This window comes from Aulostomus chinensis, chromosome 21 (genome assembly GCF_037954235.1).
Source record: "Aulostomus chinensis isolate RoL2024-O1b breed Wild chromosome 21, RoL_Achi_v1.0, whole genome shotgun sequence".
NCBI lineage: Eukaryota > Metazoa > Chordata > Actinopteri > Syngnathiformes > Aulostomidae > Aulostomus > Aulostomus chinensis.
The window spans coordinates 11,938,692-11,955,000 of NC_141340.1; the positions used below are offsets into that span (position 1 = coordinate 11,938,692).

Here is a 16,309-nt window from a genome sequence, read left to right on the forward strand (position 1 = left end):
GCGGATTACGTTTGTTGGTGTTGAATGGATCAGTGAACTCACGTTGTTCACCTCTCTTATCTGCTTATCTACAAGCTTGTCATTTTCTCTGTGTTACTTTGGTCTGCCTGTGTTGAAGCTGTGCTCGCTGTCACGTTAGAGCTTGTCGACTACCTATCAACCTATCACTCATTAAAATACCTCTCCCTTCCTCCCTTACCTGTCCCCTCATCCCATCTCCTTCTGTCCCTCCGTTGCACTGCTGATTCCTGACCACAAGGTGGCAGTGGGAGATATAGTGAAGGTGACCAATGGGCAACACCTTCCAGCTGATATGGTTATTGTATCCTCCAGGTAAGATTCTAGAATGTGTTTCTATGTTTCAGGGTCTTGATATTTGTTGTATGAAAGTTTCTCTTGTATCACCTTCAAAAATCTCTTTAAAACAGAAGCTTTCAATGACTTAAATGTGACTCATACATTTTCTGTCAAATGATGGGTTAATGTGGTTTGATGCCTCTTCTCCACAGTGAGCCACAGGCCATGTGTTACACAGAGACCTCCAACCTAGACGGTGAAACTAACCTGAAGATCCGACAGGTAGAATCTCCAGAGACTTAATTACCCTCACGCAGGAAGAAAAAGAGCGTTTAAGGAGAAAAATACTGGCTCCAGATGAACGAGCTCTGATTGTTTTTCTTTTTCTATCTCGAGTTTCCCCCCTTTAGTTTTGGTTGGGGATGATTGTGATTCTGATTCTGTTCAAAATAAACTTGACTTGCTGTGTTGTGGTCGTGTTCTTCCAGGGTCTCTCGCTCACAGCCGGTCTTCAGACCCTGGAGGATCTGATGGGTCTCTCAGGTCGGTTGGAGTGTGAAGGTCCTAATAGACACTTGTATGACTTCACTGGTACACTGCGACTGGAAAATCAGAAGTGAGACACATCACAAGCACACACACACACGAACGGGCCCTGATCCATGAAATCTTCTAACACAGTTTTCTTCTTATGCGCTAGGATTTTTTTGCCCTCATTTTTGTCGTACAGGCACGATATTTTTAACTCCTGTCAATCATGCAGGCTTGCAAAGATCTTAATTTTGCAAGAGGTACCTAATAGTTTGCTTACTGTCTGTAAGACAAAATCGAGAGCCAAAAAAAAATCCCGTCATAGGAAGAAAAATCTCATGAATGAGGGCCACTGTTTCTTGATCTGTGATTGATTAACTACAGCAAATGTTCATTCACTGTTGTTTACTTAATGCGTCCTTTTGAGACCATCAATTGTAAAGACCTAAAAAAGTCTGCAGGGTACAACTATTTAATTTCAATGTTACAGTCATCTTATACAGTGCAAAATAATAATAAAAAAATCATAAGAATTTAAAAGGGAAATGCCACATTTGCACTCTTCATGATTTATTATTTACCAAGGGGGTTTAAATTAAAGAGAACAGATAAATTGCAGCTTCTTTTAAATTTGCTCCTGCTTGTCCTCTCTTCTACTGCTCAGTCCTGCTCCTCTGGGTCCAGACCAGGTTTTACTGCGTGGTGCCCAGCTCAGGAACACCCAGTGGGTTGTGGGAATTGTTGTCTATACTGGCCACGACTCCAAACTGATGCAGGTAAATAATCTGAGCTAGATTTAAATTTCACATCATGGATAGTTTGGATCTGATGTAAGTGTGAACAGTCTATAAGCAAGCTGCTTCTGTTCTTCAGCAGTGTTTGTGGTGCCACCGTATTCCTCTGCCACAAAAAAACAAAACAAAACTGTAGTACATCTGGATGTTTGTATTTGCGTATCATGAATTACATTGGTAAAATATGAGGGAGTAGAAAGTGTTGAAGTGTAAGAAGCCACCTGAATTCATTGGCCTGTCTTCCTCCCAGAACTCCACCAAGGCGCCACTGAAGCGGTCTAATGTGGAGCGGGTGACCAACATGCAGATCCTGGTCCTGTTTGGCATCCTGCTGGTCATGGCCCTGGTCAGCTCTGTGGGCGCCGCCATCTGGAACAGAGAACACACTGAAGATGCCTGCTGGTACCTGTCTCGAGCTGGTGAGAACAAACACCCACCCACACACACACACACACACACACACACACACACACACACACACACATACACACACAGAAATGAGCCATAGAGATGTGTTTATATTTGGGTGGAGATTGAAGGAAGCTGCGCCAGATTAAAAGAGACTCTGCTGTGTTTTCAGGAGACATTTCCACTAATTTTGCCTACAACTTGCTGACATTCATTATCCTGTACAACAACCTGATCCCCATCAGCCTGCTGGTCACACTGGAGGTAGTCAAGTTCACACAGGCGCTGTTCATCAACTGGGTAAGCACCGTGTTTGGTTTGTCACACATATGGGCAGTTTTACTGTATTATATTATATATATAATCCTGTTTTATATGTTTTTGAACCTCAGGATGTGGAGATGTACTACTCAGAGACAGACACGCCAGCAATGGCTCGAACATCCAATCTCAACGAGGAACTGGGCCAGGTCAGTCCCTCCTACTCCTCCTAGTCACTGGCTATAGGATGGGAATTCCTAGAAATACCAAGAAAGGGGGCCCAGGTAGGGAAGCGTTGCTCACCAACGCGTGTGCCATACAGACACAATTGGCCGTGTCTGCAGGTGGGAAGCCAGATGAGCGTTTGTGTCCTTCTTGTCGGTACGCTAGCGCCTCCTCTGGTTACTATAACTGACCTCTCCGCATTTGATGGAGGAAGCATGTTGGAGTCCACGGCTCTGCCCAGAGCTGCAGAGCAGGGTGGAGCAGGTCAGTTTGATAGGGTGAACCGAAGTTGGAAAGTTGGAAAGAAAAATGGGAGGAAAAGGCATTAAAATAGAGTTTAAAAAAAGGAATACCTGTGAATAAAAGTTTACATACTACAAGAGTCAGGATTTTTGGGGACGATCGGCAATCTCCGATCACTGAAAGCAGTACCTGCTGATGCTGATCACCAATCACTGGGTTTGATTGAAGATTTCTATTTATCATGTAGCATTATGCATTTATTTTAGTTACCATTGCAGCAGACCCCCCCCGCTCTCTGTCTGTCATGCTTGGTTAATATTTAAGAACAGTTTAGAGTTAATGAAGTGAGTTTTCCTGAGAATCAAATCAAATCTGACAAAATACAATTTAAAAAAAATGCTACATGTGTAAAGTTCAAACAAATTACAAGTTTGTTTTCTGAGATGAGTTGTCAAGCTGCACTGAGAAGATAGAACCAGACAGGAAATCTTGACATGAATGGCATTGTGAATCCAGTCGTTTTTCAAAATAAAGCAGCATGTGCAGACTCCCAATCGCAAAGACAGTCAGAGAAGTCTCCTGCTACCTGCTTTCACAGTGGATGTTTCTTCACAGGTGAAGTACCTTTTTTCCGACAAGACAGGAACTCTGACCTGTAATGTCATGCACTTTAAGAAGTGTACCATCGCGGGGATAACCTACGGGTCAGTCGCCTCTCTCCTCGCTCTCGCCCACCTCATACAAAAGAACTCCATCAAATCACAGTTTTCTTCTCCGTCGTTTCAGATGAACTTGCAGTAAAGTTGACTAATTCATAGATTTGACTGACCTGTTCATTAAATTCTTGCATGCGTAATCGGATGAACTAATCTACTCATCAACTGACTGATTCCCTTTCGCAATACAACCTCATTCATGGCCGCAGCCACTTCCCTGATCTTGACTGTGATCGTTCAATGGAGGACTTCAGGTTAGTGACCTTCCTCTTTCTTTCTTTCTCTCTCTCTCCCCCCGTCACTATCGTCTTCCTTTTTCTAATACGCTTTTATCAATTTAAGATCAGCATGCTTAGAAGGCTTCATATATTTTAGCCTGTAATACTGCTTTTATCGTATCGGAAATGATCAAAGCTAGTTTTCCCACGTAATATTTAGAGTAACTCCTCCTGGAATTGCTGTTTTCTTTAAATCTCACAGCAATTTGCCATCCAACAGCCACAATTCGACAGAGTTTGACGACCCGGCTCTCATCCAGAACATTGAAAAAGAACACGTAAGTTTAAAGTTTCTCTGATATTTGAATCAAACAGATTCTTCCTGATTTTAACTCTTCTCTGGTTCATCTGTTCAGCCCACGTCACCTCAGATCTGCGAGTTCCTGACAATGATGGCAGTGTGCCACACGGTGGTTCCAGAACGAGAGGGAAACCAGATCATTTACCAGGCCTCCTCGCCTGATGAAGGAGCGCTGGTCAAAGGAGCTAAAGGCCTGGGCTTTGTCTTCACTGCGAGGACGCCTCACTCAGTCATCATCGAAGCCGTGAGTCCATGTTGTGTGTGCATGTATGTGAGTTTCTTTGTGTAACATAAGATGCTGATTTTTTTTCGTTGTGCGTTTCAGAGAGGAAAAGAGATGAGCTACGAGCTACTAAACGTGTTGGAGTTTTCAAGGTAATACACACAGAAATATTCTCACCTTTGCCAACTGTGTAACCTTAGACTGCAGCACTAAACCCAACTTCCTGTCCAGTAATCGCAAACGCATGTCCGTGGTGGTGAGGACCCCCAATGGGAAGCTACGTCTGTACTGCAAAGGAGCGGTATGTTTATCTCATTATCAGCCCTGCTCAGCTCTTCAATTACTTCCAGGCCTGTTTTGATTCATGTCATTAATTGTTATTTTATTTTGTTGTTTTTGCAGGATAATGTCATTTTTGAACGTTTGACTGAAGCATCCCAGTATAAAGAATTAACCGTCGCTCATCTGGAACAATTTGCTACTGAAGGTGAGAGAAATATCTGTTGTTACTGATCCATCTCCTATTTGTCGACATTCTTTTGCTTTAGGTCGATTCCGTTCATGCACACACTCGTACATTTCTTGCATTAAGTTTTATATAATTTGGGGGGATTTTGGGGGATGTCACTTATCAATCTTGTGTCAAATGTGTAATTCTCAACAGGAGAAAATCAGAAAACACTAGATTTGTACAATTTTTCTTTTTAAATATGACTAAAATAATGAATGTAAAATAAATACATCGTAAATAAGTAGTGGTACAGTGTGAAAGTGCAACAAGCTAAAACTGAAGTCTAAATCTTTTTAGTCAGTATACATTTTCTTAAGTTTTCAAAGGTCACAAATTTCATTTCATATTATTGCTTATTTATTATTTACTTACGCGTGTATTTGAGTTGTAAAACGACTATAAATAAACTGATTGATCATCTTGATCTTCTTCCAGGTCTGAGGACTTTGTGTTTTGCTTATGTCGACCTTGAAGAAGGTGCCTACCACGAGTGGCTGAAGGAATACAACCGGGTCAGCACTGTGCTCAAAGACCGGGCTCAGAAGTTAGAGGAGTGTTATGAACTACTGGAAAAGGTCTGATTATAATCTCTTATTTCATAGCAATTCTTATGTGTTGCCCCTTGATACAAAAATGGCCGTTCATTTTCGGCACTGTTTCACTTGCAGCAAATAGAAAACCGAACATGTAATGTTTGCCAGCAGGCGGCAGTATTACGCTGATGTTGCCTTCACTTTTGGACTCGTGGTTCAGTACCTAAAGTTCCCAAGTGTGTTATACTTTTAAACAATGAAAGACAATATAAAAAGAAGGCCTTTTTACTAAAATAAAGGTCAGTAGTTATGGGAGCAATGCTGTGTGGAAAGTTTCCAGCTGAGAAAACTTTCAAGATTGATTTGTACTGATGTGTGGGGGAAAAGAAAGGACTTAGAGGAGGTGAGAAAACCAAGCAACCAACTGGGGGGGGGGGGGGGGGGGGGGGCACTCAGACTGGGAGACCACAAGGCTAATTAGCTGTGCCAGGCTGCCAAAGGCCCCATAAAGGTGGAGTCAACAACACAGCAGTGTTAGCTTGTGTGTCTGTGCGAGTGTGTCTCATGAGAGTACATGTGCATTTAATTGCTGAACAAATTACACCAAGCGGGAAAGGTAATGGGTTACTTCTTGGCACGAAGACACAGAATTAAGAGAGGGGAGAGTTTGTGTACCAACTTAACTGGCATCCCTGTCGTCTTCAGAATTCCTGTGGAAGAAAGAATTCTTTTTGATTTTATTTCAATAGTGTTGAGTCTCTCCTGTCTCCCTGTCATGCATCAACAGAATCTAATGCTACTGGGAGCCACGGCCATAGAGGACCGTCTCCAGGCGGGTGTACCAGAGACCATCGCCACCCTAATGAGGGCCGACATAAAGATCTGGGTCCTCACTGGAGACAAGCAGGAAACCGCCATCAACATAGGTGAGAGAGAAGGAGTTATGATGGTCAAAATATCAACCGTAGCTCACAAGATCCTGGAGTGTGGAAGTCCTTTTGTTACCATAATTAGATCATGGCTGGAATAATAACGGGTATTATCTGGACTGTGAAATACCAGACATCCCTCCACCCCCTTGGTGAAATGTGTCAGTGTAATGGCGGTGGGAGGGATGTAGAGTTGCTCCACAATCACATTAACGCTTGTGGTTCCTGTTGGCAGCGTCAGACAAAGTTGGTGGCAGATGTCCAGAAAACTCTCAGACATTTATCTGTCTTCAGAAAAAGTGTGACTCTGTACTTGTGACTCCTTGGTGTGTCTGGTTCCTCTTCACTCGGTTAATTTTTTTCATAAATCTTGTTTTGTCGTACCACTTCGTGTGACCGCAGGTTGTATGCAGTTTTTTTCCTTCACCCCATTCTCGGTTTATGTTGTCAAATGGTCTCAGAGTGACGCCGTAACTGATTAAATCCACAAAAAAAATCTCGTGACCACTGCTTCCATTAAAGATGTTTGACTGGGAAATTCAGTTAGAACCAGTTTCAAACTGCAGCTGGCTCATTCGCTGGTGAGCCAGATTTCTCTAGAGGCTTTAACTGGTGATCAGCCGGTAGACCAGATTTATAAAGGCGGTTGATAGTAGAAGTGCACCTGGTCACAGCCATGTTGGTATAACTGGTCAGATGTGCTGCAGGGTGGCTTGTCATCCTGGCCATCTGAGGTGTGTGTGCCTGGGTTTTCTCCAGGTCTTCTGGTTCTCCCACCTGCACAAATATGTACGATTTTCCTTGATTTAGAACTCAAAGAATAAAAATAGGGAGAACAAACCATCTGGTAAGAATGGGAGCTGAGGCACGCTAGCTTGTGCGCTAGGTGACACAATTCATTTGCAGTTGAGTGCCATCTTTGTGTCAAGTTTAGAAGATCAGTTGTCACATTCCCTGATTTTCAACTGTTTGATCATTAAGAACAAGAAGAACTCCTTTGTTTAACGGGTGCAAGGGAAGTTGAAACTGTTCTTATACACAAAGGAGGATGACTAGCAGCTGATGAAGGAGTGAGACAGCTCCCCGTGAAGACTTTTTTTTTACACATTCAGGTTTTCACCTGCCTTTTGTTAAACCTAATCCCCCAACCCCTCCCTCACTCTAACTTCCCCCGTTTGTGTCTGTGCTCCTCAGGTTACTCCTGTCGTCTGGTGACACACGGCATGTCCCTCATCATCGTCAACGAGGACTCTCTGGATGTGAGTAGGCCCTCCGCTGTCTTTCTCCTGCTGACCACCTTTGTGCCGCGCGTTTGTATGAGCACCGGAAGCAGTTTTAAGACATGTGGGGTTACCATGGGAACCAGGGTGTGGTCCACAGCCAGACTTGGGGGTGGGGCTGTTTTTCTGTGTGTGTGTGTGTGTGTGTGTGTGTGTGTGTGTGTGTGTGTGTGTGTGTGTGTGCGTGCGCGCGCGCGCGTGTTCGCAGGTGAAGGTAATTAAAGTCTCTGGTGTCTAGTTTTGGAGGCGAGGAAGAAAAGAGACAAAACTATCACTTCTGCCCCTCTGTGTCTCTGTCATACATTAGCAGTACCTTCCGGTTTGTGTTTTGTTTTGGTTTTTTCCTTCTGGAGTTACATTTTTTGCTTTTTTTCCCCATCAAAAGATCGTCAAACATAGAAAAAAAAACTAAAAATCAAGGCAGAATCTTAGATTCAGTCCAGACAAAAAGTTTTGTTTTTGAGAATTTTTTCTGTTTCTGTATCTCATTAGCAAGCACAGCTTCAGCTTCAGAACTTCCTGTGGGATTTTGATTCCGATTGAATCAACAAGATCATCTAAAAAAAAAAAAGCATAAGAACAATCTGATCTGTTTTTTTGAATTAACAAGATAGTTCAGTCTTTAATTCTGAAAAACAGAGCAGAAATGAAGGAAACAAATAATTTCGCAAAATATGAATAGATACAATATTCATAAACTTAATATATAAAAAAATGTACTTGTAGAATAAAAGTACTGTATGTATGCAGTGTCCTGTTTTGCTGATTAGTGTGGGATCTACGGTGTGACTGTTTTACCTAAGTGACTCGAGTCTGTCACATGTCTGTCTGTCTGTCTCTTTCTCTCCCTCTCTTTCTTTCTCTCTCTCTCTCTGTCCATCTCACCCACACACTCACTGACTCTCAGACTCCCACACTGCATGTATACACACACGATCACAGTGGGTTCACTTTTACAGTTTGTTTATCCCTGAGATGGGGGAGATCATGGCTCATAAATTTCAAGAGTTGACTTGTGTGCGTGTGCGTGTGCGTGAGTGTGTGAGTGTGTGTGGCCCCATTTGTATTCTCAAATCGTGTTAAGCCCAGACAGAAGGAAGTGTATATATTTACGTTCATAACTTTCTCACTTCATTTATGTCAGATGGTGAGTTCCTCCAACTGTCCCTGATTGGTAGATTGACTTCATGCAGATTATCATTTTTGCTTCCTTGTATCATGTCAACTTCTAGTAAAGAAAGTAAATGTGAAATATGACTCTTTCACACAGATCAAGTGGTGCCTAGACGCAGAGACTTGGGGAAACCCTGGGTCCGAGCCAGAATGCATGCAAGACCACTTAAAGACACTGAGTAAATTGAGTTGGTCAGGGTGAACATTTAATGTCAGAATTTAACCTTTCAAGTGCCTGAGCGCCAGTACAGTTAGCGCTGTAAGTGGATCGCTCCAAATATGGCTTGGATGTTTTCGTTTGCAGCATGTTTGGTCACATTCAGTATCAGTAAACAGTCAAAATGCACTTTGGTCAACTCTTGATTTTTTTTCCAATGTGCTTTACAAATAAAGTTAATTTGATTTGACAGTGTAATTGATGTCTGGTCGATATGGTCTGTCTGTAGGCTCAAACTGTAACAGATTTTCATCGTTTTGGCCGTGCTGCTATTGCTTATATTGGAAGTGTAGTTTGTGAGCCTCCGTTTGAGCCAAATTCAACAGCCTGGCTGTCTCTATTTGGTAAGACAATAGCATGGTGTTATTACTAGGTGATTTTAGCATTTAGGACTTATTCAGATTGCAAGAGAATCTAATTTGTCTCTCCGATCTGATTTTCCCTGATTCTGATCTGTTCACACTGTTATTTGCAAGTGATGTGATTGGATTTGCTGTGTCTGGACATCAGCGACCACTATAACCGATGACCTATAGATCACCGTGGCTTCCATGCAAACATTGCCCCGTTCTAGTTGGTTTCTTCCAGCTTAACTGAGGTGAGCAGACACTTTACTGAAGCTTCTGTTGTTCTCCATATTTGCTCCCACTGCTCTGATTGTTTAGCCAACTTACATTTTTCCTTAGAATCACATAAACCACTTTGATGAACTTCTGTTGACTCTGGTTTTGACCTTGTTCCGTAATTGTTGACATCCCGAAAAATGCGGTTTGGATCTGATTTGAAAAAAAAAAAAAAAAGACAAAGAAAACAAAAACAAACATATTTTATGTGGTTTTATTTTCTAAAATCAATCTGGATATTAAAAAAATCTGATTTGGGGCTAGCAGCTTGAACAAGGCCTAGCGAGACTTTTCAGGCAATAGATCATCTGAAGTTCAATGATGGTGAAAGGCGACTACAACTGGTAGAAAAAAATCCACAGAAAATCTTCCATTATCATACGTAAGAGAAAAAAAAAGAATCATTTTTAAAGGAAAGAGTTTGCACAAGATAACAATGATTCCAATCACAATATTACTGGAATCCCCCTTAAAATAAGCACTGCGCTGTTGAAGACACACTGCAAACAAAGACAAGATTGTCCAAAAATAATAATAAAAAGTGCTTGTTATGTTGTTTTAGACGTTCTTGATGCCAAACACGGACAAAGACTTCATTTAATACACCTCATTTAACAACAACAACTCGATGCAGGAGAGAATCCATCTTTCAGCCTGGCCTCAGCTGTCTGCACTGCTGACGTGTCCTTGAGCAAGCTTTTGGATTCGGCTTCAGAAAGCATTAGAATGTCAAATTATTCAGCTCTCAGAGGACATCAACGGTTGTATTTTTTTTTCTCAAATTTTATGATTCGTAAAATATTCAGTTTTTTGTTATTTTAACCCTTCAAAATTCAACTTTTAGAATTTTTGTCTCTTTCGTGTCCATTATGAAACCTTGTTACGTCAGCGTACGTTCAACTAGAAACCTCATTTAAGTGGAATTTTTTTTCAGGTCATTTACAGCATTAATGTACATTTTCTGCAGGAATTGCTCATTCTGTATAGTCACTCCGCACATTTAAGTAGCACACCTGAAACTAAGTGTCCCATTTTGACAGGACTAAAATGTTCTTTTATGATTATTCTTGAGAAGATTATATGTATCGTCACCGTTCACGGGCTTCTCCTTCGTAAAGTGGCACTACGTTTCTATATAGCGCACAGGGAAAGCTGAGAAGGACAGCTGTTGGCATGAAACATAAAGCTCCAGGGTCATGAGTGCAAATTGTCATGTGACATGTGACTTGGAAGTTAAACTGACTAACAAACCCAACCTGACAATACGCTAACAACATTCCGCCAACAGAAATAGGTCAGATCCGGTATTTCTGATCTAGATTTTCATCCAGACGTGCGAAGAGAAGGAGTAACGTTCCCTGTGTGTGTATGAGTGTGTGTCAGTGTGTTCATGTGTGCACGTGGTGTTCACAGTCACGCCTGTCAATCAGAGCAGACTCGGAGGGGTGTGACTGGTGCTCGACGTGGATGAAAGCAGCTACAGTGGGACACTTATCTCTCACTTAAAATAACTCCTCTCCTTTATGTTTGTGTGGAAATGAGAGAAAACAGAAGCAGCTTATCAAAGTCTCACCTCCAGCTTCGCCCCCCCACCCCCACCCCCACCCGGCGCCGGCCCTCTTTAATTTGTCCCACTTTTCTATTCCATACCACCCGTCTTCACTTGTGCCCTCTGCAGTTCCCGGTCTAGTGCTGATGTATCCTCCCCCTCCTCCCACACTCTCCCCCTCCGTGTCTCCTTCACACCCTTTACCGCCACATCTGTCAGCACCTCCATTATGCACAGGAAGCGACTAGACACTCCACGGTGTGTGACAGCAGAAATGTGTGCATGTTGTGCAAGCGCAGGAGTTTGTTTATTGTACTTCATGTATGAGATAGACAATCTGGAGCGAGGAGGAGGAGATTTTGGCTGAGCCACGTGAGGGCGATGAATGAGTCGTAATGCGATCTCCTTTTGGTGCTTCTCCTCATCAAAACAAACCCTGCGAACGAAGGCCTCCTGGGTAAACGATTTGCGAGTGCTGAAGCTGTGACGAGTGCCATCTGTCACCTTGCCACACACAGACTGACACACATCTCTGGCTGGTCCTCTAGTTCTTGTTAACACTGTTTACTCTAGATGCAGCGGCACGCCATCGCCCTGTGATGGATCAGACGATTCATTTAAAGTTCCCACAATCACGCCATTACACTACCCGCTGTACAGATCTAAAACAAACAACATCTCTCATCCGCTCATTAATCATCTACCACACACACAAATTTAGAGCCTCATTGTGCATAATGTTCTGGAATCTATCATGTATGATAGTTATGAACATTAGGCTTCCCAGTGTACTGCTTTTTTCATGCTCAGTGCTGCTGTTGCTGTGTGTGGGTGTGGGTGTGGGTGTGGGTGTGTGGGTGTGTGGGTGCCAGGCCTGTAGACGGTATAGGTGTTTGTACAGATGCACAATCTGATAATTAGACGGTCCATTAAAAGTCAATGGTGACAGAATTTGCTCTTCAGATATGAGCACCTTCTTCAGCTCTGCACTGTTTGTTTTTATTTTCAAGGGGCATATACTGCACGTGTGTGTGTGTGTGTCTGTCTGTGCGCTCGTGTGTGTGTGTGTCTGCATGTGTGTGTGTGTGTGTGTGTGTGTGTGTAGAAACGGGTGACAGTTTGAAGGAAAATCCTGAATAAATGGAGGCAGTAAGTGAAAAAAAATTTTAAATCCAGGAAGAAATGGACATAAACCTACCTACTAGGTGCAAAGAGGACCCACCCACTGACCTACTCTCCCTCTGATTGGCTAATACTTGGTGTCTTTAGTTGTGTGGACTGAGGTATATCAGGCTCAGATCCAGTCAGAGGAAAACCAAGATCGGCTTGTTGCAGAATGCAGGAGGGAAATACAAAACTCTGGAGGTTTTAGAGAGGATACTAGAGATTGTGTTGTGTATCGTCCTTACATAATGGCGCATAACTCTCGGGGTGTACGCACCAAAGGTTGGCACAACAGTTTGGTAATAAGCACATCAAGTTCAGGTGTAGGGCTGAAAAGAACAACCGCATCAATTAACAAAGGAGAAGCCTGCACACACACAAACACACACAAAACACTCCAGGCCACTGGAAGTTTACTCGGCAATGTCTCTATCTGTGTTGGCTCTTCGTCAGGCCAAACACTTTGAGACAAGCCAGATCAAAACATGGTCGAATAAACTTCCTGCGGCCTGGAGTTTGTGTGTGTGCATGTGTGCGCTTGTAGGCAAGCTTCTCATTCCTATGGCATAAAATGGCACACTCTTGATTTTCTGAGCTATTTGTGTGTTTTAAAAGCGCTAGCTGCTAACAAGTGGCTAAACCAGACCACAGATTAAACGTCACGCTGATACACAGAAGAATCATTCAGCTTAATTGTGTTGATGTTGAGGTCACATGTCCCATACCATAACATTGGCTTTGAACTGCAAATGATAGCTACAAGATTCATAAAAGTTGTCATTTGTGAAAATCATCTTGAGAAATAAAACATGTAAATCTTAAGATTTTGTGTGCCAAAGAGCTTATTTTCATTTAAATCCCATTAGGTTTTGGTCTTGATGATGCTAACTTGCAGGCTAGGCTCCAAAAACATGTCATTCCTGTAGCTATGATTCCACGGCTTTCACAGCCAACAGATCTCAACACAACTGAACACCCGCGGGAGATTTTTTTGGACACACTCTTCATCACCATCATCAAAACAAATGAGGGAGTATCTTTGGAAGACGAGGGCCAGTCCCTCCAGTAGAGACCTCACGGTGGCCCAGCCTACATAACGTTAAGATACTTGGTCGGGTTTTTCCTCCATCTCTCACCCGTGTGTGTGTGTGTGTGTGTGTGTGTGTGTGTGTGTGTGTGTGTGTGTGTGTGTGTGTGTGTGTGTGTGTGTGTGTGTGTGTGTGTGAAGTTGACCTGCGATATCTCAAACCGCCTCCATGCTCGCCCCATTTTCTGATCCAAATATAAACCTGATAAAATTCCATTCGGAAGGGCCTGTGAACACGGTTTACAAAGTCCATAGATGTTTGTTTGTGTAGAAGGTTTTCTGCTCTCTCGTAACTCAGATGAATGTGATAAATAAATATTTAGTTTGGAAGCTTGAAAAAAAAAATGCTGTCTGTCAGCGCAATCGGGGAAAAAAATCCTCAGCAGTCTCCTAAAATAGGGGGTAATTTAGCATGAGAAAGAAAATAGTTCCATACGTTTTTCATGTGGTCTTGTGTTTGATCTAAACTGATCTTACAAGACTCTCTGTGATTGTGTTTCAGCTTCAAATGGATCCAGTTTGGTCTTGGCTTGATGTTACTAAGTAGCATTTAGTTTGAAGTTTTTGTACTTTGAATCTACTGCAGCTCCATGAAGATTTATCCTGATTATTATCCTGGATTATTTTAGCTTTGACTTGCTAGGACACGTTGCAGTGCTTTTTTTTTTCCTGTATTGAATTATGCAGATTCACACGGAAGATAATTATGAGACCCAACTTTAGTAAAGTTCTCAAGAAATACTTAAGACTCCTGTTCAGCATTCAGTATTTACTATACAGGAAAATTAAATTAAAAATTCTGTTTAGTGTCAGGCTGCTGCGCCTTTTTTGGTCCTTCTTTCTGTGACGAGGTGACAACACACACACTCATACATGCATGCACGTGTTCTACCCCTCTATATATGTAAAACACACACACACATACGTAGACTTTTTGAGTTTCAGAACCCTGACAACCTGTAATCTCCTTTAATCCTTTCATTATGTTTTTGTTTTCCTTTCCCCTGTTTGGGGGAAAAAAGGTGAATGCAAACAGGAATTCCGGCATACAAAGAAAAACACACGGCCTCAGGCTGAGAAAACAAGAGCAGGGGAATTTTGGAGAAGAGGAGGAGGAGGAGGGACAGTTGTGTGTGGAGGGAGTGCATTTGTACGTCGCTGATTGGAAGGAAAAAAGGCTGCATTGTTCTTATGATTGCGTTGTACATGTATGTATGTGTGATCATGTGTGTGCGTACATGCTGATGGTCTGACAGGGGTCACCTCGGAGGGTCACTAGACTCTCAGGTCCCATGCCTGCCAGCAACTCACTCAGAAAGACTGCATAGCTACAAACGGCGCCACAGAACCTTCTAAATGTTTGTACTCTTCATGTCTGGAGTTTGTTCCCGTGTCGCTAATTGCTGTGTTTTTAGTTGTATTGCTGAATTTATACTGCCTACCATGGATCATTTCAAGCGGAATTCCAAAAAACTGTCCCCAGATCAGATTAGATTCCACTTTATTAACATTCTGCAGAGTACAAACAAAGCCAATGAAACACAGGATCTAAACAGAGGTAGAAAAGGAAAAGTGCAAGTATAAGTCCTCTGGCAGATTTGGCACCGTCATCTACAGCGGCGTTGACGGAGAGCAACATGTAATGTTTCTATGATATTAAATAGAGAATTAATGGAATTTAATGATATTAATTGGACAGTTTGATATCATCCTCCCCTCCTGAAACCCACGCTGGTACCTAAAGTTGCTCAGCAGCCATTACCAGCCACTGACCTGGTATCAGTCTTAAAAATGCTGATTCAGACTCAGACAGCTTTACTGATCCAGAAAAGGGCCTTTTTTTCTTTCTTTTTTTTTTGCCGCTTACCCCATCACAAAGTCCCAAACAACATTCCAAATGTTAGATAAATTATATATGAATTACACACACACACACATATATATGTGTGTGTGTGTGTGTATATATATATATATATATGTGTGTGTGTATGTGTGTGTGTGTATATGATAAATTATAGATAAGTGTCATTTAAAAAACAAAAGGAAAAAAGAATTTGTACAGTTTAAGTGTGTATTCTACTCCTTGTGTATGAATATCAGATGATGACATCATTAACGCACTTCCTGTCTCAGGATGAACTTTGTCCACAGAGTGAAGATCATTTACGTTGTCGATCAAACTTCCGACTTGATACGGGACACATTGCTGTTGTATTATATTTTATTATATCAGTTTTATTTCAGATACATTGCTAACATCTTGCTAGCTCTGTCGCGAATGCTAAACATCAGTCAGTTCTTGGCTTTCATTAAAACAGTGGTTTTCACTTAACTTCCTGGGTATGCTGCTGTTTACACTTCCTTTGTCGTATTAGAGGGGTTTTTCGAGGCTAATGAATTATCGGGCTTTGGATCGGTACATCAGCTTCCACATTTGCTGACAACAGTTCAGAATTTTTATTGGATACAAAACCGGTATCAGAAGCACTGGAATGAATTATGTCGGCTTGTACTCCTGGATTGTTATTGAACATTTAAAATTGTTATTAAGAGTCGCTGGGTAGAAGAAGGTCTTAATTAATCATGAGTTTTACTATTTTGACTTTTTAATGATTAACTAAAAATGAAAGCTTCTGTTTTGTTTTTATTTCTCATCAAGCAACATAGACACCAATTTGAGTTCATGTACAAGAGAAATTTGTGTGTGTGTGTGTGCGCGCGTGTGTGTGTGTGTGTGTGACTGGTAGTTGTAGCGTGCCTGTTCCTCCACATGGAATTCATTACATCTCAGTGGGATGTTTATTTTCTCTATTAATCCCTGTTCCTCTATTATCAAGAGCTCCAACACAACTGCCCCAAACTACTGCCTGGCAGGCAAGCGCACACAAAGACCCTCACAAATACACACTTACACACCCTGCTTTTAAACATAAATGATGTATTTGCCACTTCCATTTATCGTTTTT

General features: G+C 42.0%; 1 protein-coding gene across 12 annotated transcripts in view; it reads left to right on the top strand.

The window, feature by feature from the left end:
* The window catches only part of atp8a2 (ATPase phospholipid transporting 8A2), a 56,387-nt gene that overhangs the window by 16,323 nt on the left and 23,755 nt on the right, over positions 1-16,309 (top strand). For 9 of the 12 annotated variants that reach the window (XM_086190695.1, XM_086190697.1, XM_086190702.1 and 6 more), the window contains 17 exons: positions 260-333; positions 510-579; positions 786-913; positions 1,493-1,604; positions 1,873-2,041; positions 2,203-2,330; positions 2,423-2,500; positions 3,375-3,463; positions 3,685-3,729; positions 3,956-4,031; positions 4,110-4,298; positions 4,380-4,429; positions 4,509-4,578; positions 4,680-4,764; positions 5,224-5,363; positions 6,109-6,247; positions 7,445-7,509. In XM_086190695.1, coding sequence (XP_086046821.1) covers positions 260-333; positions 510-579; positions 786-913; positions 1,493-1,604; positions 1,873-2,041; positions 2,203-2,330; positions 2,423-2,500; positions 3,375-3,463; positions 3,685-3,729; positions 3,956-4,031; positions 4,110-4,298; positions 4,380-4,429; positions 4,509-4,578; positions 4,680-4,764; positions 5,224-5,363; positions 6,109-6,247; positions 7,445-7,509 — 1,707 coding nt within the window. The remainder of the gene's footprint in view (positions 1-259; positions 334-509; positions 580-785; positions 914-1,492; positions 1,605-1,872; positions 2,042-2,202; positions 2,331-2,422; positions 2,501-3,374; positions 3,464-3,684; positions 3,730-3,955; positions 4,032-4,109; positions 4,299-4,379; positions 4,430-4,508; positions 4,579-4,679; positions 4,765-5,223; positions 5,364-6,108; positions 6,248-7,444; positions 7,510-16,309) is intronic. The other 3 variants (XM_086190696.1, XM_086190698.1, XM_086190701.1) reach the window with 3 other exon arrangements.